Source organism: Zootoca vivipara, chromosome Z1 (assembly GCF_965207765.1).
Source record: "Zootoca vivipara chromosome Z1, rZooViv2.hap1.1, whole genome shotgun sequence".
NCBI lineage: Eukaryota > Metazoa > Chordata > Lepidosauria > Squamata > Lacertidae > Zootoca > Zootoca vivipara.
In genome coordinates this window covers 66880521-66906988 of record NC_142583.1, presented here as the reverse complement: position 1 = coordinate 66906988, position 26468 = coordinate 66880521, and the positions used below count along the sequence as shown (strand labels likewise).

Sequence of the window (26468 nt, the reverse complement as noted above, 5' to 3'; positions counted from 1 at the left end):
TGCAAACAAAACAGGATGAACACTCAAGAAGCAGGTCATCCAGAAGCACCCAAAGGTGTCGAGAGAGAAAAACCAGGCTGCATCTTTTGCATGCAAGATCCCAGATATGATGGGAAGTTCTCTCTTTTAGATGACACCTGATCATCATCATTATTATTGCATCTGGCAAAATCCATTTGTGCCTAGCCAGCTGCTCTTTTCAGAGACAATCCAGTATCATTGCAGCAACTCAGCCCTTACATCTTTGAAGATATCTCAAACAACCTTCACGTTTCTCTAGCTCGGAGACTTCCACATCTCTGAACGGGATGATGATGCTCTTTAAATCAATTTCTGCCAGATATCAGACAGAAGTCAGTACAGAAATTCTAGGAGCATGATGAACAAAACTGCAGGAGAATGCGTTTCCCCTCTAATACTGTTATTGCTCAGACATTAAAACAGGACCTGACAAAGCAACCTTTTCACATGAGCTGTTTCTATTTCCCTTTTCATCATGAGAAAATAATTCCTAGCTTTTTAACAACTCTCAGAGGAATCAGAGCAACACATCGTTAGGATGATGGCGCCTATCTTCACGCTGGCTTTATTTTTTTACTGTTCCCAGACTTTAACAAGACAGCAGAATCGAGTGTTTCAGAAAGTTGCAAAGACATTCCCTTCCTTTTATCCTCTCCAACAGGGGAACTTGTTGAACTACTTTAAAGCGTCTGAATACATTAGCTTTTTATAGGCAGGGGTAGAAATCCTCGGGCCCAAATGTGGCCCTCCACAACTATCTGGCCCCTGAAGCCACACTGTACCCCCTCCCTAGACATGCCCTTCTCTTCCCCTACTTTGCTTCCTCCTTCGGAATATTTGCTTGGCTGGAGTGGGCCCCTGAACCCCGATACTCTTCCGTGCTTGGATGAGGAGGAGGAGGAGGAGGAGGAGGAGGAGGAGGAGGAGGAGGAGGAGGAGAGAGAGAGAGAGAGAGAGAGAGAGAGAGAGAGAGAGAGAGAGAGAGAGAGAGGAGAGAGGGGGAGAGGGAGAGGGAGAGGGAGAGGGAGAGAGCATAGCCTACTGCACAACAGTGTAATTTAATTTGTTTCTCCACCCTCTTTTGCCTCCGGTCCTGTCCCCCATTGGCATATTCCCCACTCCCAACCCCTGAAGGGAATATGGTCTTCAGGGCGAAAAATGTCCCAAGCCTCTGCTCATGATAACAGTTTCCCCAGACCCTGATTGTCAACAACAGATAAGTTAAGTTTTCAGTGTCTGGCCATTCTAAATGCCAAACAGCCCAATCTTAGGCACACCTGAGTCCATTGGTTTCTGTGGGCTCAGGCATACTTGACACTGCGGAGGTTCTGAACACTTTGCATTTCAGATTTATGAATGCACGGCTCCTGCAGAAACCCCCGCTGCTATTGCTTTTATACCAACCGTAAAACTGGATGCAATAAACTCCGGCTTCTGCATTTGCTGGAGCACAGAATAGCAAAGGGCAAAGTCCAGTGATAAATGCTGCTGTACTAAAAAGCAGTGAGCTGTAGGGCGAGGGGATGCAGTCTTGATTTTCTCCCGGGTCCCTCGGCTCCCTAGCATTCGATCACAAAGACTCTCAGCCGTCTGTCTTGCTGTATGGATTTAGATGAGTAGGAGAGGATATATTATTTATTTATTAGGTAAAGGTAAAGGGACCCCTGACCATTAGGCCCAGTCGTGACCGACTCTGGGGTTGCGTGCTCATCTCGCATTATTGGCCGAGGGAGCCGGCGTATAGCTTCCGGGTCATGTGGCCAGCATGACAAAGCCACTTCTGGCAAACCAGAGCAGCACATGGAAACACCGTTTACCTTCCCGCTATAGCGGTTCCTATTTATCTACTTGCATTTTGATGTGCTTTCGAACTGCTACCCTGTTTCTCATATTTTAAGACATACCCATAAAATAAGCCATAGCAGGATTTTTAAGCATTCAAGGAATATAAGCCATACCCCGAAAATAAGACATAGTGATAGGCGCAGCAGCAATGCTGGCCGCGGCAGGAGAAGGAGGAAAAAAATAAGACATCCCTTGAAAATAAGCCATAGTGTGTTTTTTTGAGGAAAAAAATAAATATAAGACATGTCTTATAATATGAGAAACACGGTAGGTTGGCAGGAGCTGGGACCAAGCAACGGGAGCTCACCCTGTCACAGGGATTCAAACCGCCGACCTTCTGATCAGCAAGCCCTAGGCTCAGTGGTTTACCCACAGCGCCACCTGGGTCCCCATTTATTTATTAACCTTCCTCTTTTTCTCACTTGTGTGAGAAAGCAATTGCCTATTTCAGCAGGGTAACATCTCCATCCGTGTGCCGCTTATCTCTAGAAGCCTTTTTTTAGGAGAAAGTTGCATAACCTTCTAGAACAATTATGATATCAAAGGACGCTTTAGGCAGACTTAGGTCATCTTCCCACTTTCTGTTTCCCTCCTAACAAAGAAATCACTCTCAGGCTGTTTAAGTGAACAAGAAAAATATAAAGTTTACTCACTTAAAAGTATTACCAGGATTCAACAGTTGCAGTGTTGAAAGGAAGCCAGGCAATAATCCTTAAAAGTTACAAAAGTCCAATTACAGTTCAAACTAGACTCTAGAGTGTGCTCCCTGGAGGAGAGCTTAGCTACAGGCATTCTACACCAGGGGTGGCCAACTCCCAACAGACTGTGATCTACTCACAGAGTTAAAAACTGGCAGTGATCTACCCCTTTTGGGGGCTAAGATGTTAAGCTTTTTTTTAGGGAGGAAGGCCCATTTTGGGGGGTTCAGGTCGAAGTTGCTGAGCTTTTTTAGGGAGGAGGAAAGCCCTGGTTTTTTGGGTGCAGAGCAATGTTGTTGTTAAGCTTTATTAGGGAGGAGGAAAACCCCGTTTTTTAGGAGGGCAGGGCACAATTGTTGAGCTTTTTTTAGGGGAGCCAAAGTTGTTGAGCTTCTTTGGGGTGAGCCAGTGATCTACCAGATGTCCAGTGATCTACCGGTAGATCACGATCTACCTGTTGGACATGCCTGTTCTACACAATCACAGGTAAGAAGAGTGTGCTGTGGCAGGAAGATTAAGTTTCTATTGTTCTCCCTCCCCACACGAAAGTTTAGATATGGCATCATAGAGTCCTCTGTTTGTGACTCTCTAGCAATCAAGCATTTGTGCTCTGGCTGTAGATCCTTCCGCACATCTATTGCATAGACAGAGATGTATCGCATGCCAGGAGAGCACATGTGATCCACCTCCAGCATCCCCAGCTAAAATGGTTTTGCTGCAAAGCTAAAAAGGAGAGGGTGGGAGGGAGTAGATCTACACCCAGAGTAGATGACAAGCAGTGTGGTGTAGTGGTTAGTGTGGGAGAGCAGGGTTCAAAATCCCATTCGACCACAAAGCTTGGGCCAGTCACTGCCTCTCAGGCTAGTTTTCCTCACTAGGCTGTTGTGAGGATAAAATGAAGAGGGGAGAACCATGTGTGCTACCTTGAGCTCCTTGGAGGAAAATATGGGATATAAATGCAATAAATAAAATAGCTGGCACCTTGTTTGATCCAAGGAAGCTTCATGTGATGGTATCTTGCTGCACAATTTAAATGCCCATCTCTGCAGCACACAGGCAATGTGGGCTGCATCCAGTTGTGTACATGGGTGCTCTGCTCATGCAACAGGATTTCTTTGTGCTCACTCTCAAAAACTGCCCTGGAGAATCATCCAAGCCTCTGGAGCCCCTTTTCAGGGCATACATGGGGAGAGAAGGGAGCTGTACTGAAGAGGACGTTCCGCTGTGCAAGTGGAAGTCTGGGTTGCAAGTGGAAGAGCAACACTGGATAACACGTTGTATAACCCACCAAGGGTTGAGGAACAGTTTGCGACGACCTCGGAAAGTGGTGGGCTCTGCTTCACTGGAGGTTTCTAAGCACAGGTTAGATGGCCACCTGCCAGGGATTCTTAGTTGTGATTCCTGCTTTGCAGCGTGTGGATTAGATGAGTCTCAGGATCCCTTCCAACTCTACAATCCAGTAACTATGGACAGGACCAATATGGATTCCCCTTCTTCCGTGTTGCCTAGCAGTTGAGGGCAGGAAATTAGACTTCCAGAGACCAATGATGGTGGTCACAGTATCGTGCTAATAACATCGCACCCCTGGCTTTTGAGCTCCACGTTGGTTGACGTGGGCGGAAAAGAGACCAATAGTTATCTTCCCTTTGGAGAAGGGCAAAGCTCAGTGGCAGAGCACCTTCTCCACATGCAGAAGATGTCAATGTCAGTCTCCAGGCATCTTCTGCAAAAGGCTGGGGATATCTGAAATGGAGAGCTGCTGCCATTCAGTGTAGACAATACAGGCTAGAGGGATCAACAGTCTGACTCAGTGTATGGCAGCTTCCTATGACATCCTTTCAAACAGACAATAGTTCTCTGGAAAGGAAGACACATGGCAACCCTTATCTGCAGCATGGGAAGTGTATACCTGCATACAGCTGCTCCTGGGGGAAGGGGTGCGCTGAATGCAGGGATAGCTCAGTCATGAGACTATTAATTTCAGAGTCATGGGTTTGAGCCCCACATTGGGCAAAAGATTCCTCTATTGCAGGTTGGACTAGGTGATCCTTGTGGTTCCTTCGAACTCTACAATTCTATGATCTCCAGGAAGAACTAGGGCAGTTCCCCATCTGAAACCCCGGAGCACCAATCAGTGCATAAAATACCGCACTAAATGGACCACTGGCTCAGATGCACCTCCTTATGTTGTTTCTAGTTAGTGTCGCTAGAGTGGCTCCCTCAGCAGTCAGCAGCTGCCAGTTGAATTCAAAAGCAGGTGAGCAAACTCCAATTAGGACCCTACTTCCCCAAAATAATTTTTGCTTTAAAACACACACACACACACACACACACACACACACACACACACACACACACACACACTGGGTTTGCTTGTTAGAGAGGTGATATCCAACATTCATCATACTCAGAAATTTAATGATGTAAAGCCGTTTGCCCATTGATTTCATTGGGTTTATTCAGAGTATGGCTGAGCTGGGTATGTGGCCTCTGTATTCACAAGAGATAACCTTGAGCATTCTAACTTGTTTAGAACTTGTTTAGGATGTTTAGAGCTGGTTCTCTGCGCTGGATTGCACCCACATACTTTCATCACAGCCTTAACTCCTAGTAGCATCTCCCCCCCCCAAAAAAAACCACCCAGAAATCTTACAAGCTGTCATTTTCGTTAATGCCAAATTCTATGCTTGCATGATTCACCCAGGGGGCACACAGTCTCTGAGTCTGCACAGAGTGCAAGTCCCTCAGCACTGAAACACCAGAGCCTGCCACAGCTTTTTAATTAGGAATAACACAGGCACTTTGAGATGGGCTCAGAATTTGCCGCTTTAGTTTTCCCACGAAAGGCGGGCAGCGGACAAGAACAAAGTTGGGAATCCGTCTCAATTTGTATACAGAAAGCACTCTGGGGTATGTTTGATAAAAACTAGCAACACCGACATTTTGAAAAGCATATCCACAGGTTCTCTCTCTCCCAGCCCCCCGCTTCCCCCTTTCCCAAAGCTCCTCCTTTACAGATCGGCTTTCTTTTTAAAGGTACCCCAATCTACACAAGCAACCAGCTCCGTTTTGCGTTACTTGATTTTATTTCCGTTCATAATGAAAGCAAACCGAAACACCATCAAATTCCGCTATAGCTCGTAAAGCTCATTTACGAGCGTAACATTTTTAAGTAGCAAAACTTGCCAGCAGAGGATGATTGGTAATTATTTGCAGAAAATATATTCCCGTAGATGTGTGGGGTTTCCCCCCCTCTCTCTTTTTGAAAAGCTGCAGTAACTCATTAGCAGTTGCACAGAAAAAGCTAGGGTACAACACAAGAGCAAGAGAAGTATTAGGCCAGCATTGTACAAAGAGGTATAAATATAGCCTCTCTCGGGATAACTACGGTTGCAGTGGAAAAGAACCACCTTTAGACATGCCCATGGGGGGGGGGTTCCGATACTTCGTGCCTCTGATTAGCTGAAACTCCCTCCCATTTCACAAACTGAAGGCCAGGAAGGTTAAACACCTCATGGGCTTCAAAATTTGCTGTGTGACTCTTTGGAACCATAAAAAAATTTCAAGGTGAAAATACTAAAAGGCAGATGAAAATCAGGATATTTTATAAATGGGGACATGCGTTGTTCTGCTCAGACATTTTGCAACTGAAGCCATGTTGTTGAGAGCCCACACAGAAAATTGCACAAGAAGTTTGGAATTAAAGAGAAAGCAGCACAGAGGCAACAGCAAACAGGGGGCTGAACCTAAAAAAAGAAAAGCACAAGGGCTATGAAATGACTTTTTCTGAAGCAGGATTTTATGTATGAAGTCAGCATGTCTGCTAGAACCAGCTTAGGCGAAAATACATTCTGAGGATACCAACAGCAGCAGTTGCTTCTAAGTAACTATAAAACAGAACTCCTTATTACATGAAAGAAACTCCCTATTCAAGAAAGAAGATTCCACCTAAACATTAGGAAGAACTTCCTGACAGTAAGAGCTGTTTGGCAGCGGAATTTGCTCCTTCTTTGGAGTGGAGTCTCCTTCTTTGGAGGTCTTTAAGCAGAGGCTTGACAGGCATATGTCAAGAATGCTTTGATGGTGTTTCCTGCTTGGCAGGGGGTTGGACTGGATGGCCCTTGTGGTCTCTTCCAACTCTATGATTCTATGCTTTAGAAATAATAAGAGATCTGTGTAGTAAAAATCAAGGACCTGCCATCATCCAATGGACAGTGGCTTGTTTTCAAGAAGCGGAAAGGGGAAATATCAGATTTGTCATGGCTGCAGCACTTTCCCTATAGCAAGTAGTGGGGTTTTGTGGCTGAGTCACAGCTGCACACAAGGATGGAGAGGGGGAGGCGGTGGTGAGGTTGGTGCAGTGGCGAGATTGATGCGGTGTAAACGTGTTGCCAGGATTGGCTCCGCTGATGACCTTGCACCGCACCAACCTCGCCATCGCCTTGCCTCTCCCAGAATGCAACTCAAATGGCTTAAGGTCACTTGCCACAGGACAGACCCCATAAGCCTTTTGCTAAAGCATTTGCTGATCAATGAAACAATTAAAAACATCCAGGGAGAACACTACTCTTTGCTCTCCCTGCATGCATTCTGGAGTGTTTTTAAGATCATTTCCATCTATGCAAGTTGATCTAACAGCTACAGCCCCACCTACCTGTAGAATGGGGACAGGGCTTGGCCTTCATATAAAATATCTGGACACAGTGTGAGTCACAGCTGGCTTCAGGCACTACTTACAGCCTCTGCCAACCTGGAACCCTACAGATACATTAGACTATAACTCCCATCTGTCCTAGCCAGCATGGCTATGAAGTGCCTGGAGTTGATGACACCATGGCCAATGGAGGCTGGGACTAATAGCAGCTGCAGTCTGAAATATCTGGAGGGCATCAGGTTGGCGAAGCCCACTCTACTACTTCCAACTGAGTCTTCAGACCCCACTGCATTGCTGGTGAATAAATTCACGGTTTTCTGAAAGTTGTGTACATTACAGTTCCCTCCTGAAGATATCTGCGATTGCCACCAGCGCTAGACCTAAACACTCTACGGACTCGGCAAAACTTAATGATTCATTTGCATGCCACTAAGCTCTGCCTGATGTACTAGACCAGGCACCCCCAAACTGCGGCCCTACAGATGTTTTGGCCTACAACTCCCATGATCCCTAGCTAACAGGACCAGTGGTCAGGGAAGATGGGAATTGTAGTCCAAAACATCTGGAGGGCCGAAGTTTGGGGATGCCTGTACTAGACCAATAGGATTTGGCACCAATTTCTATGTCAAGGACAATTGTCCATCAAAAATACAAGCTGAAAAGCCCATAGCAGAAACAATTATTTCTTTACTTTTTAATTTAAAGTATATCCATTCTTTACTTTACTTAACTTTACTTTAAAGTATATCCATTCTTAAAGCTTCCAGATAATAGTTTATTTTAATAAAGTGATTTGAGGAAAGTTGTAAGAAAAAGCTACCAAGCTCCAGGATTTCAAATAATCAAGTATAGTGGTAGATTTATTCGTTTGCTATGATGTACAATTATGTCTGGACAAAGGAGCCACTGAAATGAAACCTGATGGCTTTAAAGCTGAATTCAGAAGGCTGTTGTCAATTATATTCGAGAAAAGAAAAATCAGCAGGTGAGCAGCACAGAGGGAGGTGATATTTCTGCAGTGGCATGTTCGGACGGATCCCCCTCCTCCTCCTCCTCTCACAGCATTTTCCTCTTCTCAAACTCCTTGATGGATAAAGACGGAGACAAGGTTTCATTAAGAGTTGGGAAAAGCATTTGCCAAAGCAACCTTTCTGTCAGAGTTTACCACCTTTAAATGTCTGCAACCTCTTCCATAACCTGGGCCCTCTCTGGCTGCTCTGCCCTTCTCGGTGACATTGGCTGGCCTGTTCTCAGGGTCACAATGGGCTTGCAAGGACGTATCTGGAGAACACTAGGAACATGCTCTGTTGTCACAGAGAGGCCTGGTCGCTTCACTACAGGGACCTCAACTGACAGCTTTTAGACTCTGAGCAGCTTCTGAGGGTCTGTGGCAACTTTCGGCAAACTGACTGCCATCTTCGATGTCCCAACTATGACTTCCGCTGTTTTTCCTAACCCACATTGCAAGGGAGCAAGAGCCGCTGTTAATTCTGCCGGCTCAGCTCTCTCCTGCCTCCTGTAGGGGCCGGCGATTAACAAGAGCAGGCGCTGGCAAAAATCATGATGCGGGGAAAGCCGTGAAGCCAGCCAATGCCTCTGCACAGCTCCATCCTTATTTCAGACATGGTGAGATATCGGTATATGATGATGGTGATATATCACGACATTGAAAACTGGAGTGGCCAAGTGGGAACCTGAACCCAAGTATCACTTGTTCATATCCAACAACCTAAATCTGCATACTTCTACCACACCTGTTGTATTGAAAGAAACCCAACCCAACAAAAATCTTATTCATAGGAATGAAGCAGAACATATTTCACAGTGCCCAATGTTTCTGGCAACATCCTGGCAAGCTCCATTGCCTTCAAGTTGCAGAGAAGTAGCATTGTTTCCTTGAACTTCTAAATGGCTGCTGAACTAACCTTGTATATAGTAGAGCCCAGCTGAGCGGGAGACATACTGACGATGACGCCAGCATTCTGTAGGGCAGCGATTTTCTCTTTCGCTCCACCTTTCCCACCGGCGATGATAGCCCCCGCGTGGCCCATCCTTCTGCCTGGAGGCGCAGTGACTCCAGCTATAAACGAGACGACTGGCTTGGCGTTTGGACCCTGTGACAAAAGAGGAATCATTTAATAGAGGGGCGAGAGAGAGAAAGCAGAGTTGCAACGACCCCAGTGAGCAGTTATTGGCATAGTTGGACAAGAAAAAGACAGCCAAGCCGAAACAGCAGCCTGAGGATTAGGGGTAGAGATAAGGAACCGGCCTGAGAGTTCTGGGCAGAGAAAAGGAGGGAAGCGAGTGCAACAAAATTCCCGTAAGGATCAAGTTTGTATAGGTCATGTATAGGCCACCAAGGAAATATTTAAGTGGTTTTGATTTTAGAAGCCAGCTCCTGCAGTAGATATACCAAGAAAAAGCCCACTCTGGGGGAGAGAGGATAATGATTACAGTTACAATTTCATCTTTAGTGCCGTTTGCTAATTGTTTTGCAAGCCAAGGTGTAAAATTGAAGTAGATGTGTAGTAGTTGGGCCATAAAAGCTTTTGCGTGAAGAATGGTGTGCAAAGGCTGACTCAAGAAACCAAAATCCAAATCTAGCCATGTTTTGTGGCCTTAAAGAAGCTCCTGGGATTGGTCCAATTATTCAAGAAACCTCAATATGATGCGCCCAAGAGTTTCCAGAAAAACAATCATGCAACTCTGGCCACCTATGGACTTGACCACAGCCTCCTGGCAACATATTCCACAAACATGGGAAATCACTTCCAAGTAAAATGTGACTGTGCACAAAAAAACATCATCATCATCTGGGTCAGGTATTACTTTTTCCTTATGGGACAAACACGGATTCTGAATGCCTTAAACCTGCCCCTAAAGCAATTCATGCAACACTGTGGGTTGAGTCCTACTCAATGTAGACCCACTGAAATTAAAATACACATATGGTTTTTTAAAAAAGGTAAAGGACCCCTGACAGTTAAGTCCAGTCGCAAACGACTCTGGGGTTGCAGCACTCATCTCGCTTTGCTGGCCGAGGGAGCCAACGTTTGTCTGCAGACAGTTTTTCCGGGCCATATGGCCAGCATGACTAAGCCGCTTCTGGCAAAAACTAGAGCAGCGTAGGTAACACCGTTTACCTTCCCGCCGGAGCGGTACCTATTTATCTACTTGCACTTTGACATGCTTTCGAACTGCTAGGTTGGCAGGAGCTGGGACCGAGCAACGGGAGCTCACGGCATCGCAGGGATTAGAACCGCCAACCTCCCATTCGGCAAGCCCTAGGCTCAGTGGTTTAGAGCACGGCGCCACCCGCGTCCCCACACATATGTTAAGTCATGCCAATTAGCTTCTGAATACCACCTTGTATGTCACAAATAAGTAACCCACACACACGACTCTCAATCCTGTGAACCATTCCCAAGTTTGTGGGCTCAGTCTGGTTGTATGAGCAAATTTCACTCACTCATTGCCCATTTCCCTGTGTAGGCAATTTGGGGAACTGCAGTATTTGCTGCAAAATGGTACCGCTGAAAATGAGCCCACGGGGGCCAAAGAACTTTGGTTATAATATGCAGCTAAAAGACTGGGAGAAATTATGGAATGAAGGAACAAAATTTACTGCATGCAAGAAAATGTAATGAAAATGATGTATAGATGGTATATTACACCAGTGAAATTAGCTAAAATGTATAAAATAAGCAACAAATGTTGGAAATGTAAGGAAAATGTCAGCGGGCTCCCACAGGGTCCACGGGAGGAGGTGAAAGGCAGATCGGGATACAGGGACCCCCGGCCCCTCCTCTCCAGCAGCATCTCTTTCAGCTAGGAAAGCAGCAACACCTCAAGTGGTGAGGACAGGGAGGTGGTCAGCAAGGGAAGGAGGGGGCTCAAGGATGCTAGGTCAGAGCCCTCACACCACCTTCGCATGGAGGGCTCAGAGAGGGAGACGCCACTTCCGTCGCCCCAATTACGCAGGGGGGGTCAAATGCAAAGAGGGTAGGAGGAGACTGGGGGTGCCTAAGATATTTTGCTGGGAGCGTAACCGGAAAAAGGCACTCCCGGATTCTGCTACGTAGTGACTGAGACGGTCATGAACTTGTAGCTCTGCACTGTACATAATATGCACAATAAACCTGTAAATAAGTCAGGTTGGAGTTTGGTGTTGTTACTCGTGAGCAACCACCAGACGATCCTGACAGAAAAGGAAGGCATTTTTTTATCATCTGTGGTGGGAATGTAAGAAAGTGAAAGGTTTCTGGGAAATGATTTATAATGAGATGAAAAAGAGGTTGAAGTATACATTTATATTTTAAGAAAACCAGAAGCATTTTTGCTTGGTATTGTAGGCACTGACATTAAAAGACAAGATAAACTGTTTTTATATGTGACAATTGCAACAAGTGTATTATTGGGACAGAAATGGAAGCAGGAAGAACTACCGACAAAAGAGGAATGGCAGATGAAATTGATGAAATTGGGTAAGATGACAGGGAGAATTCAAAACCAGCCGGACCAGAAATTCTTGAAAGACTGGAGTAAATATACGAGTTATCTGAAAGACAATTGTAACCAACTGACTATGCTTGTAGGACTACAAGAAGTTTTGTAAGGAGAACTATATGAAATATTGCAGAAAAGATTTATGAGAATGGATTTTAAGTTATGGATTATTAAAAGTAATAGTTAGGATAAGAAATATAAGATTAAGAAATGAGGTTTGAAAATATTAGACGTGGTTGATGGAAGTCTCAGGCTAAAATAGCCAAAATGTTGTATAAGACGAGATGAGATGATACGTTCTGTTTGGAAAATATATGTAAAAACTAATAAAAATGTGTATTTTTTTAAAAAAGGAAATGAGCCCACGGGCTAAATTTATGGGGTTAATCTTCCTTTCCATTTGGTGAGATAGTCTACATCATTATTTCCATCATGTTTAATGGGGAACGGTGAGGAGCTAGCAAATATGTAGCCGCATGTAACAACCACTTAATGCTTTTACCCTGCAAATGTCAGGCTTTCAAAAGGTTATTGATTAATCTCTCTGCTGGGCTTGGTGTACTTAATTGTGCTATAGACAACTTTCATGTGAGTGATTTGGGATGCTTCCGGATGGCAGCTATTTTGTTGGTGGGATACAGCTGCACAGTGGCAAATTCAGGTGGCACAGTTATAGTTGATTTGGTGCTTGTGTGCAACAAACCCACTTCGGACTGGGCTTTTGGTGTTTTGGCAGTAAGGAAAGGGACAGGAAAATGCACTGCGAAGTGTGACATCGCAAAACCTCTCTGCAAATTTTATGCAAAGGAATCAGGGTGAATGTTCCAACATACATGCCATCTGGAAGCAAGCTCAGTTCTTATACTTAAGAGGTCACACAAGTACATCTTTGGGATTTAGCTTCATCTTCCTCATGAAACATTCTAGTGAGGGGTGTAAAGTCCTTCCAAGGGGACCTTTTGACCCAACCCAATGACTTTAAAAGAGTGGAATACAAACAGGTGAACTTTTAAAACGGTTATCCCTTCTCCTTCCTCAATAAGCAGAATGTGCACAGGAGATGCTCTCTCGAAACGTATAAGCTTACAGAATTGTTTTCCCTAAGGAAGTCAGCGGCATCTTCTTCTGCGTTTCCACCAATCTCGCCTATCAGTATAATTCCTTCGGTGTGTGGATCCTTCAGGAAAACGTCCAGACAGTCAATAAAATTTGTTCCATTGAATGGGTCTCCTCCAATCCCTGAAAGGTTTCAAAGAGTCCCATTAAGAGCAGCACATTTCTTCCAGAGACCAATTCCACTAAGAGGGGCTGCAGAACTTTCAGGATCACCAACTTGAGTTGCCCGCTTTCAGTCTTGGAGCTCCATTTCAGCTATTAAATAGCTGGCAATTGGGTTGCTCAGTTCTGCCCCTACCAATATTTCTGGTTTCAGAAAAGGACAACAAAAAGTTGGTATATGGCTAATAAAAAGTTAGTTATAAAATATAAGCAGCTGCCTTGAAACCATCTATGTTAATAGGGTCTCAAGAGAAGTCATTCTTAACCCAATGACCTACAAATTTTTAAGAAGGGATCTCGGGGATTGAATCTGGGGCCTTTTACATGTAAATCTCTACCCCTCCACAGGGCTAAACCACAACCTTTACATCCAGAGATTTTAAGTTGACTTGTACCTTGTGATTCAGAGCATTCTCCAATGAAGTAGTCCTGCCAGAGCAAGGATCTTTGCCTCTGTATAGGAACTTCCCTTCCCTTCCCACTCGGTTCCCATCCCCTGTTCCAGGGGTTACCCTTGGAAGCAGATCTAGGGAAGGTGAAGAAGGTGCCCAGGGAGAGGAGAGGGAAAGTTCCATTGTGAAAATGGAAAACCTTGCGCAAGTGCAACTACTTTGTTGGATGCCGTCCCACAGGTTGGAAAATATGGCTGCAAGCACCAACCAAAAGAGCCAAGGCAAACATTTTGTATGGTAGCCAATTTTACTCATACTCTGAGTAGACCCACTGAAATTAAGGTACATTATTTGCTTTGGTCAATTAATTTTGAATGGTCAACTTTGCATAGAAGTTAGTTGGGCATAACCCCATATATCCATATATTACGGTAAATGCAGAATTACCAAAATGACGTAAATTCACAATCTGTTTCCAGCAAAAATTGTGAAAAATACAGCCCTCAGATTAAGTTAAAAGAAGATTGAAGCATCATTCCTTTCCTTTACATTACATATTTAGCACGAATCATATTTATGAATATCCTCTTTTAGCACAGGAATTCGTACCCAAAGTGTACGGCTACCATGGCAATCCTTCAGTAGGCGACAACTCTGAAGCAGGAATGCAGTTTCTAAGACTTGGCTTAAGTCACCACCTTCATTTGTAGCAGTTAAAAAAAACCAAAAACACTTTTGGGAACTTACAGAATCCTCTTCTTCTAGATCAAACATCCCCAAACTTCGGCCCTCCAGATGTTTTGGACTACAATTCCCATCTTCCCCGACCACTGGTCCTGTTAGCTAGGGATCATGGGAGTTGTAGGCCAAAACATCTGGACGGCCGCAGTTTGGGGATGCCTGTTCTAGATTCTCACCCTGGTGTTGAAATTCTCTTGTGCTGGGCACATTTACCAGGGCAAAACTCAAAATGTCAGTTAACAGTTCCAGAGGTAAACTGCCAGAATTTTGTAAGTTAAGTGAGAGAGAATTCCTGCTTCCTTTTCTGCCTCTTTTCAATCAACATGTCAAATGTAAATTAGAAAATGAATTTGCGAAGGCAACTCTTTCTTTTCATTTGCAAATAATACCAGTTTGGGAGACACGTGCAAACTACGGCCTGAACTTCCTAAATCTGAAAGCCCCGCTAGAATTCAACCAGAGTGGAAGCAAAGGGATGCCAAAACAGATACAGTATAGGATAAAAGAGTGGGGATTCCCTCATCCCCTCTCTTCTAAGAGAAACTGGTCTTTCACTCTCACTTGCAAAATTGAACTCTCGTCCATATAGTCCACCTACTTGCCACCCCAGGCATCAGACTGCCCCTTCCCAGTTGTGTCTCCTTACCCTGTTCGCTGGCTGCCAAGGGAGGAAATTTTGGTTTAGCACTACTGCAAAACATGCATTTAATCCAAAGTGGGATGGGAGTCAGCATCTCTTAACTGGTTTCTACAATCGTATGTACTGTATTTTCTTACACACTGACTGAGCCTCTCTCAAACCCACCAACACAGATGGATTGTCCCAGTCCAACTTGAGTTGTCTGATGAACAGCTTCGTACGTCAGAGTGCCAGATCTCGACACAATACCTGAAGGGTGAGGAAAGGAGAAAACAAAACAAAAAAAAGATTTATAGATAGACATAGCTATACAAATTTTTATAAAGCAACTTATGGAACAAGCTGACCTTTGGACCTTGTAAGTTCTAATTTCATGATCAGCACGTAACATTCCAAAAAGTGTCCTTGTCTTAAGTTGAAGGTCATGTAAGTTAAGTTCCACTAGATTCCTGAGCCACACAATGCAACGGAAGAGCAACACAGGAGCATTATACCAGCAGCCCCTGATGTATCAGCCCCATTGAAACAAACCCACACCAACAGCACCTTCGCAAAGATTTCCCGTGGGTCTGGAGTGTACTTATTCAAAAGTGTAGAGTGTGCAGCAAAGTCCGTTGTGTTATCAACCACTGTTTGAAACAGTACGTTTCCGAGCACAATTCAAAGTGTTGGTGCTGACCTTTAAAGCCCTAAACAGCCTCAGTCCTATATACCTGAAGGAGCGTCTCCACCCCATTGCTCAGCGCCAATGGCCTTCTGGCGGTTCCCTTACTGCGAGAAGCAAAGCTACAGGGAACCAGGCAGAGGGCCTTCTCGGTAGTGGCACCCGCCCTGAGTTTTGAAATAATGCTCACCCATGCAGCACATGGTTTTTATATGAAGTGCCTGCCTTTTCTGCATGTGCGAAAATAACAGTGCATCACCACTTGAGGAATCTAAAAGCCACTCTTTGGTTGGGGAGGGAGCACTCAAGTCAACCTGGGGGTTATCTCTCTTTTGAAGCATGTATGTCATGATGGCATGGGTTAGCACTTAACACAGGCTGCAGACTAAGGGCAGACTTGGTTGGGTGTTTCAAGACTGGACTCAGCTGGGCCTTACTCATAAGGCTGCCATTCCTATTTCCCCCTCCAAAGACTTTGGGTTCTGCATGGAAGCACTTGGCCCTAGCTAATATGGTAAGGTGGCACACGTGTTTTGTTTGAATTTGTCCCTGAAGCAGGCTCTGCTGCTTCAAACCTGCCTCTGTGATAGTTCCTCCACAGGACCTGCCAAATCAAAAGAAGGTGGATATGTCCAATCCAATCCATTCAGCATTGTGTCATTCTTATTTTCATTATTATTATTATTTAAACTTGTTAGCTGGTTGTTACTCAAAAGTCTCCAAGGCTCACAACAGGTTTAAAAATACACCTCTCATGAAATTGAAGACATCATCAACATTGACTAATATCTTGAAGGCTAGGGTTTTAAGCCAAATGCACGCTCTATTGTATTAGAGTGAATACAACTGCAGGTTTTTGTTATTATAATTGTTGTTGTTACTTTTCAAAATCACATCAGAAAAATCTTTGAGGTCTTACCAATTCTTCCTTTCTTGTGAATGTGGCCAGGCATGATACCAATTTTACATTCTCCAGGCTAAAAACCAAACAAACGTGATCAATGTCATTTCATACACTTATTTGAAGTCACCATCGCAACCTTCCTCTATAAGACTCCTTCCCAGTGTGTCTAGCCCAGTGTTTCCCAACCTTGTGCCTCCAGATGTTTTGGGACTACAACTCCCATCATCCCTAGCTAGCAAGACCAGTGGTCAGGAATGATGGGAATTGTAGTCCGAAAACAGCTGGAGGCACAAGGTTGGGAAACACTGGTCTAGCCTGCCCAAAGCAATCTCTGAACTTGCTGCAAGTCCTCTGTACTTTGCACAGAATTGTGGGGCATGTTCCAGGGCAGAGGTAGCCAACCTGGTGCCCTCCAGATGCTGATGGAAGAGGGTATGCAGTCAATGTTTATGGGGTGTTAGCTATGCCTTGCATGAACAGAGCGCACTGTCCCCATGGCTCCAGGAAGACCAGCTGCGGCATGCAAGGCACTGTGAGAGAAAGCTGATCTTCTCGCTATTAAGGTCCAGGGGTCCCCAAAACGAACTTTGGAAAAGGTTGGTTTTTAATAATTATTAGTATTAATATTAATACTACTAAAAATACTCATTTTAACATCCTCAAAATATCAGTGACTTCCTTTCCTCTCCTTCCATGGTTCGTTTTGCATATCATAGATTCCTGCACATTTTACAAAAACTAATCCATTCAATATTCCATTAATACATCCATCAAACTTTATTTACACTGTTGAATTTATCTTAATGCTACCAACCTTTTCAGGTGTGCACAATTCCTCCCCCCCCCAATATTCAATAAACATTTTCCAATCTTCTCTAAACGTATGTTCTTCTTGTTCTCTAATTCTATACAGTGGTAGCTTGGGTTACGAACTTAATTCGCTCCAGAGGTCCGTTCTTAACCCGAAACCGTTCTTAACCTGAGGCGCACTTTCACTAATGGGGCCTCCCGCTGCCGCCACGCCACTGGCACGCAATTTCCGTTCTCATCCTGGGGCAAAGTTCGCAACCCGAGGCACTACTTCCGGGTTAGCAGAGTTTGTAACCTGAAGCATTTGTAACCTGAAGCGTTTGTAACTCGAGGTACCACTGTATGTTAAATCTGCAAGCTGTTGGCTTAAATTGCCATTCTTCTTTAGTTGGGACCTCGCTCGTTTTCCACGTACCCTGCCCATCTGATTGTGTTACCCCAGCCATTCTGGGTGGCTTACAACAGAATATAAAAACACATTCCGCTTTGATCTCACAGCAACGCTGTAATACTGCCTGGGCTAAGGGATAGTGACAAGTGGGGTTTTGAACATGAGTTTACAAATCTAAGACGGCTGCATTAGCGGGATCAGAGATGGGAAACCTGTGGCCCTCTCAGTGCTGTTGGACTACACATCCCATCAGTGTCCAGCCAGTGTGGAAAATGGTCAGGGAAGCTGGGTATGCCACTACTGCGGCCCATGTCTCGTTAGTCCCTGAAATGGAAAACAAGCGAGGTCTCAACTAAACAAGAATGGCAACTTAAGCTGATGGAATATGTGCAGCTTGCAGACTTAACACAGAATTAGAGAACAAGAAGAACATACGTTTAGAGAAGATTGGAAAATGCTTATTGAAAATATGGGGGGGAATTGTGTACACTTTAAGTCAGGGGTCCCCAAACTACGGCCCCCGGGCCGGATGCGGCCCAATCGGCCTTCCAATCCGGCCCGCGACGACTCCCGCCGCCCGCTGCCGCCGCCCGCTCTCACGGCGCGCGGCGCAGCGACGATCTAAAAAATCGGCAAAAAATCGCCGAAAATCCTTTGTGCGCATGCGTATGGGCCTCTCCCGACCCGGAAGAGGTCATTTCTGGTGCACTTCCGGGTCGGGGGAGGCCCATACGCATGCGCACAAGCGATTTTTGGCGATTTTTTCCCGCCCGTGTGCGTGTGCGCATGCGCACGGGCGCGCACTCCCCCGCCCTCCGGCCCGCTGCGCGCGCACTCCCCTGCCCTCCGGCCCACTGCGCGGTCGGCGCGGCGGGCACCGGCCCGCCGCGCAGAAAGTCTGGGGACCCCTGCTTTAAGTCGTTGGCAGCATTAAGATAAATTCAACAGTGTAAATAAGTTTTGATGGATGTAATACATGGAATACTGAATGGTTTAGTTTATGTAAAATATGCAGGGATTTATGATATGCAAAATGAACCATGGAAAGAGAAGAAGGGAAGTCATGATATTTTAAGGGTGTTCAAATGAGTATTCTAAATTGTAAAACAGAAAAATTAATTTGATATATAAAAATGGTCAGGGAAGCTGGGAACTGGAGTCAAGCAACATTGGGAGAAAACTGCAGCTCACCAGGGTGGTCCCTCCAGGACAGACAAGAATGTTAATCAAGCGGCACGCTTGCCTTTAGCCAAAATATATAGGCTTCTACTCTCTTAAGAAGATCTTGGCTACATAAAGCATATCTACTAGTTTTAACTTTGCTTGAGCCCTTACGTTGATCACTCCTGGGCAATTTGGGCCAACGAGCCGAGTCTTGTCCTGACGAAGCAATCTGTGTTTGACACGCACCATGTCCTGCTGGGGAATACCTTCTGTAATGCACACAACGAGGGGGATTTCTGCGTCAATGGCTTCATTGATGGCGACGGCGGCAAATGGCGGGGGCACATATATTGCAGAGGCAGAAGCACCCGTTTTCTCTTTAGCCTAAGATACAATTACATTAAAAAAAGAAGAAGAAATCATCGATCTTTCAAATGGTTTGGCATGCCAAAAGCATATTCTCATCACCAGAAGCAGAAATTAGCTTTCTACTGCATGGATATTTAGCGAGACATTTAGATAATCTAGTCTGGATGTAACCAGGATGTGGGATCAGTTCTTCTATAGTAATATATTATTACCTCCCTCACGGAGTCAAAGACCGGAAGCCCCAAGTGCGTTTTGCCCCCTTTGCCAGGAGAAATCCCTCCTACTAGATTGGTGCCATATTCCAACGCTTGTTGACTGTGAAAGGTACCCTGCAAGAGAAATGCAAACATAACAAAAACTAGGTTAAGATAGGAGAACAAAAGTGATGCAAAGCTAGACTTCTCCTGCACAAGGCCAGTGAAAGAAATGGGAGCTGCATGAGAGCCAGTAACCATGATCCAATTTTTTTTTAAAAAAAATCAAGCATACTCTGCTAGCATGAGGTGCTAGATTTCTAAGTGCAGAGGAATAAATGCTTGGTTATTTTTATCAAGCCTGGGAAGCATGCAAACGTGCCATCTCAAACCTACAATATTAAGTGGAACAGTCCAAACAGAGATCACCAGATGTTTTTCGACTACAATTCCATGACTTCTGACCATTATGCTGGGTTGGACTAATGGAAGTCTAATGAGACCTGCAGAACCACAAGCTCACCATTCCTGCATTAAACCAAATACTCCCAAGGTTAATTCTGCTGCTTTCTTAAAAACAGAAAAGTCAGACGTAGAAAAATACACACGTGAACGAAAAAGGAATATGTCCTACTGCTTTCTAGAACTAAGGCACAGCTTCATTTCTGTGACCCATGATGGATCAGCATTCCAAACATTAAGTGTGGCATGAGAAGCTATAAATAGAAGACACCATTTGCAGTATAGGCAGATACAAACTGTACGCTAGTTTGTACTGATGTTTACAACTTGAACGATAGTTTCAGAACTAGATCTGTCAACCAGTTCTAATTACAACACATATACAACATAAAACTAACCTTCCATGACCTTGGGCTCTACTATTAGTTGGACTAAAATCCACTAGCTCAGTCAGTAGAGCAGGAAACTCTTAGTATTAGGGCCGTGGGTTTGAGCCCCACATTGGGCAAAAACACACCGATGTTGCCTTCACACTCGGAAGATCTCAAGAGCACCTGTTGCGGTCCTTTGCTGTAACCCAGCAGGCCTCTTATGATGTTCATGTTATTCTACCTCCAGGGATCCGCACAAACATTAGCATTCCTAACAACAAATCCATGTGTGTATCAGAAGACCTGGTGCCCCCAAACGTCTTCCATGCCCAGTTCTTAGTGAGTTCAGGTAAGTGGTTAGACCTATAGAGCAGCACTGGTATGGTTCATATATCACAGTAAGACTCACTGTGACTGCACAACTATGCTGGCTCCTAGAGAAGAGCTTGCAGTCTTTTTGCTCCTCCACAGGCTCTGCCGAACGCCTCTCCTTCTTCTGAGTAGGTGAGAGGAGGTGTTGCACCACCCAATTTTGACGCCAGGCTGGCAGGGGGGTGTATGGGTCAGTGTGGGACATCAAGGATTGACTTAGCACATCTTCTGAACCTGGGATCGTGGTTAAGGTGTCTACTCCTTAAACAAGACCTGAAACCATCGAACAAACATCGGCTACCGATTGTGATTCAGGAGAGACCTTAACCACAATCCTGGATTCAGAGAACTCATGAAGTCAAACCTTGGAGGTCTGGGGAGGGGCAAAGTGACTGAGATCTCCTCTTTAGCAGCCAGCACAACTGCACATTCACAATATGCCACAATATGCCATTTGTAGCCAGTGCTCTGTATAAGCTGGGAACATGTCCTAGAATACAGTGGAACCTCTACTTACGAATGACTCTACATACAAAAAAATCGACTTACGAATAAAAAAAAATAGGGGCGTGCTCACGAATTTCTTCGGCATCTGAAGGCCAAATCGGGCCCTCGCCACCACAGCCGTCGCTCAGCCAGTCTCCCGCTGGATCGCTGCTGGCACCTCACTGCCGGCTCCCAGCACCTCGCTGATCAGCCTCCGGCCGGATCGGACCCTCGCTGCCACAGCCGTCCGGCCTCCTGCCGCCCCCCCAGCTGCCGATCAGGCCTTCCCCGCCACAGCCATCAGCCTCCCGCTGCCTCCCCAGCTCCCGATCCAGCCAGAGGGCCGGATCGGGCTCTCGTCGCTGCAGCTGCCGGCCTCCCTCCGCCCCCCAGCTGCCGACCAGTCCCTCGCTGCCACAGCCGTCGGCCTCCCACCGCCCCCCCCCCCAGCTGCCAATCCGGCCATAGGGCCAGATCGGGCCCCTCACAGCCGCTGGTGGCGGCCTCCCGCTGGCCTTTAAAGTGCCTTTTTTTAGGCCCTGGAATGAATTAATCCATTCCCAATGCATTCCTATGGGAAACATCGTTTCTACTTACGAATGTTTCTACATACGAATGTGCATTCGGAACGGATTAAATTCGTAAGTACAGGTTCCACTGTATACCAGAAACTTCATCCCAGCTGTGTATTACAGGGGAAGACGAACAGCAGCAGCAAGCTGTCCTTCAAAGAAGCTGGTCTGCCACCCCAAATCTTGCTGATGGGCCATTGCAAAGTTCACCGAAGAAACCCCTGGGCTCCTCAAACCCAGTTTGAAAACCACTCTTCAACAGTATGAGCCAAACACGTACCTGTTTGCCAGTAAAACCCTGACAAATGACCTTTGTGTCTTTAGTGATGTAGAGATTCTTTCGTGTGGCCAAATAGGAACAATGCCGTACCCCATTTTTCTGCACTAGGGGAAAAAAATACAGGAAAAAGCTCGATCACCTTATTTAGTGAATGCAGGATAAATGCACAACTCAGAAAATTAAACTTTACCATACTTTTTTGACAAATTACAGGACAGCTATGTTAGTCTGCTTTTTAAAAAGAAAAAAAGATCATTACACCTTTAATAGAAATTCAAACAACTTTATTGAAATAGGAGCTTTCAAAAGCAATTACCTACATCAGGGGTAAGTAACTTTCAGAGCGTGATGCTATTTTCCCAAAACCATGTCCACCTGCCAATTAGCTGACATCACTCTGAAGGATGGGTGACATCAGCTGATGGTTGAGGTTCAATTCTGCATTGGCTGATTGTGTCAGTTCCCCACATGGAATTGACATGTGCAGCAAAAGCAGCAGCATTTGACCCATGCTCATCAGCGTGGGATTGAATCCTGCTGAGATCATGGCAGGGAGCAGGACTGAAGTCTCCGCTTATCAGCTGATGAGTGGAGACGTTAAATCAGGCATCCCCAAACTGCGGCCCTCCAGATGTTTTGGCCTACAACTCCCATGATCCCTAGCTAAGAGGACCAGTGGTCAGGGATGATGAGAATTGTAGTCCAAAACATCTGGAGGGGCGAAGTTTGGGGATGCCTGCTTTAAATCCTGCTGTGTGCTGCTTCAAAGTCCTTTTGCAAATAGTTCTGCCTTGTTCTTGAAACCTTAGAGGATAAGTTCTAGCAATCACATTTTAACTGGACCCTAACATTTGCAGTATAAGGAAGAAATCATAAACTTCATTCAGGCCCCAATGATAATTTATGATTTGTGTTCTATCACATCAAGTCACATGCTTCTTCCTCCCCGCCCACTTTTGTCAAATGTGGATTTTCAACAGCAAGAGAATGAAATCTAAAATGTGTAAGGGCCGGCATTCAAAATCATGTGCTTCCTTTTGCACAAGTGCGAGTACCTGTCATTCAAAAAGCAGTTAGGGATGGCTCAGAGCCCTTGAAGCTCCAATTAGCTCCAATTAGGCTGATCAACAATCTAATAAAGCTGAAATGTTTTAGTTTTAAGATGGCACAACTTAATCAATGGACTTAAATCCAAGTATTCTAGTCCCAATGAACTCCAGAATGTGTGGGCGCTATACACTCATCATCCTGAAAAATTAACGTCACCAAACAAGTTCTGAGACTCACAAAACTAATTACTGTAGCAATTGCTATATACCAGCATTGTTCATTGTGCTAGTTTAAGCAGAGACATGTTTGCAGTATTCAACCCCTGCACATGCCATGAGACCGGGGGGGGGGGGAGAGGGTTTTTTTTTGGCTGCAACCACAAGTCACTGCTGTTTACTAAGAACTCAGTAAAAACACATGTTTTCAAACTAGATAGATGCATATAAACTGGGTGGAATCCAATGCTGCATGAGTGAATGTTCCCTTGGCCAATGGAATTTTATCATCCTCGCTTCTGCACCACCCTCAACCCCGTGCACCCCTCAAATCTGCTCCAGAGGGTCGCCAAATCCCCCCCTGAGCAGATTCTGTGTACATGCAGGAGGAGAAAAGGGGGGGTGAGGTCCCATTTCACAAGCAAAAGTCCATTCTGCTCATACAGGGACAGCAAAGGATGCAATCAAAAGAGAAAAACTGATGGTGTCTCATTAAACTCCAAAAAAAGAAGTCGGGGTGGGGGTGGGGGAGAGAGAGAACAAGGAAACATGCAAAATCTTTGTTAGAATTCTACACTCTTCATCCAGGCAAACGTGAACAGCACCTAATGAAAGGCGCCACTCAACTTTCATTATATTGTTCCACTGCAAATGTGTACTCTTGGTTTTCTCATTGTTAAGCTATAGCTATAAAGCCATAAAGCAATTATGGTTGAGATGAGGTGCCTTTCCTCCAGTAAGCATTCAACTATGCACCAAGCCTCACATGGCCTGTGGTTTTTATTTTACCTGGGTTTTTTTGTTACTGTTGTTGTTGTTGTTGTTTAATGAAAGAGGGGGAATACATCTCAAGGAGCAGCAAAGTGTCTAACTACTGTACTGTATTTTTAATTCCGAGGTAGCACCGAGTGTGTGGTCTGGGGAATTAAGATCTGCACCAATGAGTGCCCAGGCAACAAACAAAACCACCCAGGGGGAGTGGAAGATTTTGCAGTACAAGCATGTCACAAACACCTGCTTGCATACATCTGAAGCTAACCAGCTGTGTTACAGCAAAGGGCTGCAACTCATGGGTCGAGCACATGTTTTGCATGGCAAAGGTTGCAGGTTCAACCCCCACCCCCCTCTCTGCAGCATCTTTGGACTTGGAAAGCCCCTTCTGAAACCCCCGAGAGCCTCTTCCACTAAGGTAGATGGATCAAGGGTATGACACGATATAAGGCAGCTTTCTATCTTCCTAATTACTTTTTTTAAATCTACAGATAAAAATTTAGGGCTCAGATCAACCTAAGATGGAAGGTACCATCAACAGCGCTATGCTTTGCAGCATGCCCAGCGACTATGAAAGCAAAAGGGTTTAATAACAGTAATTCTTACAAGGTAGGGAGGAGGCCACGATCTGGTGTCAAGCAAAAAAAATGATCTGGGGCTCATGCCTAGCTACACCGCTGGAACTAAACTTCCCGGGCAAAATTAGCCTAGCCTTAGCCCAAGCCAGAAACTAGTGTTTTCTTGAGATTGATAGCACCTAAATGTCATGATGGCACCAGGCGAGCCTCCCTGGGGAGAGCCTTCCACAAAAGGGGAGGGACCACAGAAAAGGTTGCCTTTTCATGTCACCACCCTCCAGACCTCCTGCGGAAGAGGCACACAAAGAAAGACCTCTGAGGATGATTAGAGGGTCAGTTCGTATGGTCTAGACCAGCGCTTTGAATTGGCCCCGGAAACCAAGTGAAAGCCAGTGCTAGTCGGACCAGGATGGGTGCAAGATGCTCAAACCATCTTTCCCCAGTGAGCGTCCAAATGGCTGAACTTCTGCACCAGCTGAAGTATAAACACACATAACTAGGCTTTAATCCACCCAGGTCAAAGACTCAGTTTGGCACAAATACCCCATGTTTTATTATGATTATGATTATTTGTATTTGCATACACGCAGAGGCTGGGAGCCTCAAGGACGCCCCCTCTGGGGCAAAAAACCCTGGCTACCACACACACCCCATAGCTTGCTGATTGATTGATTGAATTTATGATTGATTGATTATTGAATTTATATACAGTGGTACCTCAGGCTAAGAACTAAATTCATTCTGGAGGTCCATTCTTAACCTGAAACTGTTCTTAACCTGAGGTACCACTTTTGCTAATGGGGCCTCCCGCTGCCGCCGCACGGTTTCTGTTCGCATCCTGAAGCAAAGTTCTTAACCCAAGGTACTACTCCCGGGTTAGCGGAGTCTGTAACCTGAAACGTCTGTAACCCGAGTTACCACTGTACTGCCCTATACCCGGAGGTCTCAGGGTGGTTCACAGAAAAGATCACAATATATAAAATCAAAATAAAAACAGTAACCCAATCACACACACACACACACACACACACACACACACCAAAAGAGCCACGTTTTAAAAAGGGCATAGGATGTCAATCATATCACCTAAAGGCCTAGTTTAAAAGATGTACAGCGAAGGTGCCAGGCAAACTTCCCTGGGGAGAGCATTCCACAGATGGGGAGCCACTGCAGAAAAGGCCCTGTTCTCGTGTTGCCACCCTCCGGACCTCTCGAGGAGGAGGCACACAAAGGATGATCTCAGGGTCCGGGTAGGTTCAAATGGAAAGAGGCGGTCCTTGAGGTATTGCGGTCCTGAGCTGTGGCTCTGATATGCAGACATGGGTGTAGCCAAGGGGGGAGGCAGCTGCCACCCATTAAATCAAGTAAATCCATAAAAAAAATACTTAACTAACTGAGGTTCTGCCTCCCCCCCCAAAAAAAACCCACATTATCATTATTAGCATTTATTGAATTCATATGCAGCCCTACATGTTTTATTTGTGGCCAAGGACAGCTCTCTGGTTGCGAATTCCCCCGAACGTGCAATAGCTTCCTTTTAATTCCATTTCAGAACGGAAAGGGGGAAGTGGGGGAGAGAGGGGGAACTCCACCCCGAAAATGGCAGAGTTAAGGGTTATTTGGGGAGGGGGGGGTTAAGTTCAGCGTCACGTGACGAAGGAAGGACCCCCCCTCCCGTTGGCCCCGCCCCCGCCGGCCGCCCCTCACTCACGGAGCAGGAGGAGGCGGCCGAGGCCTCGTGCGCCCACGGCGCCGCTCCCGCAGCAAGACATCTCCCCGGCGCCTTCGCCCTGGCTGCCAATGACAAGGGGGGGCCTTGCAAGGCCGGCCCCTTCCTGTCACGACATCGCCACCAGGCGCGCAGGCGTCAGCGGGGCTTCTGTAGGCGCACCACGCAAGCGCCTGACAAGAGAAGTTAAATATAGATAAAAAGAGTAGAGGTGGGTAAGCGGCCTGTCACGGTACGGGCGGGATTTCCTTATTTCGGGGCAAGGTTTTCCGGGCTGGAGGCTGTTTCGGAGAGGACGCGAAGGGCAAAGG

The 26468-nt window shown here is 45.6% G+C and overlaps 1 protein-coding gene across 2 annotated transcripts; it reads right to left on the bottom strand.

The window, feature by feature from the left end:
- Window positions 1-7885: 7885 nt before the first annotated feature.
- SUCLG1 (succinate-CoA ligase GDP/ADP-forming subunit alpha) lies at window positions 7886-26233 on the bottom strand. Of its 2 annotated transcripts, XM_035103083.3 has the most exons (9): window positions 26140-26233; window positions 21815-21918; window positions 19290-19406; window positions 18880-19092; window positions 16359-16416; window positions 14941-15024; window positions 12812-12963; window positions 9144-9332; window positions 7886-8301 (listed from the first exon to the last, which is right to left on the bottom strand). In XM_035103083.3, the coding sequence occupies exons 1-9, from the start codon at window positions 26198-26200 to the stop codon at window positions 8275-8277; spliced, it is 1005 nt and encodes a 334-aa protein (XP_034958974.1). In that variant the 5' UTR covers window positions 26201-26233; the 3' UTR covers window positions 7886-8274. The 2 variants fall into 2 exon arrangements, with proteins under 2 accessions (XP_034958974.1, XP_088516788.1); XM_088660662.1 differs by lacking the exons at window positions 7886-8301; window positions 9144-9332; window positions 12812-12963 and adding an exon at window positions 13249-13528 and having other exon boundaries at window positions 14913-15024.
- Window positions 26234-26468: the final 235 nt, after the last annotated feature.

Coding starts and splice junctions, on each gene's coding strand:
- SUCLG1 (XM_035103083.3), bottom strand. CDS start 26,200: ATGTCTTGCTGCGGGAGCGGCGCCGTGGGCGCACGAGGCCTCGGCCGC. Junction 16,417..18,879: donor ATTGCCCAGGAGTGATCAAC/GTAAGGGCTCAA, acceptor TTTGGTTTTTAG/CCTGGAGAATGTAAAATTGG. Junction 12,964..14,940: donor GGGACAATCCATCTGTGTTG/GTGGGTTTGAGA, acceptor GAAACCTTTCAG/GGATTGGAGGAGACCCATTC.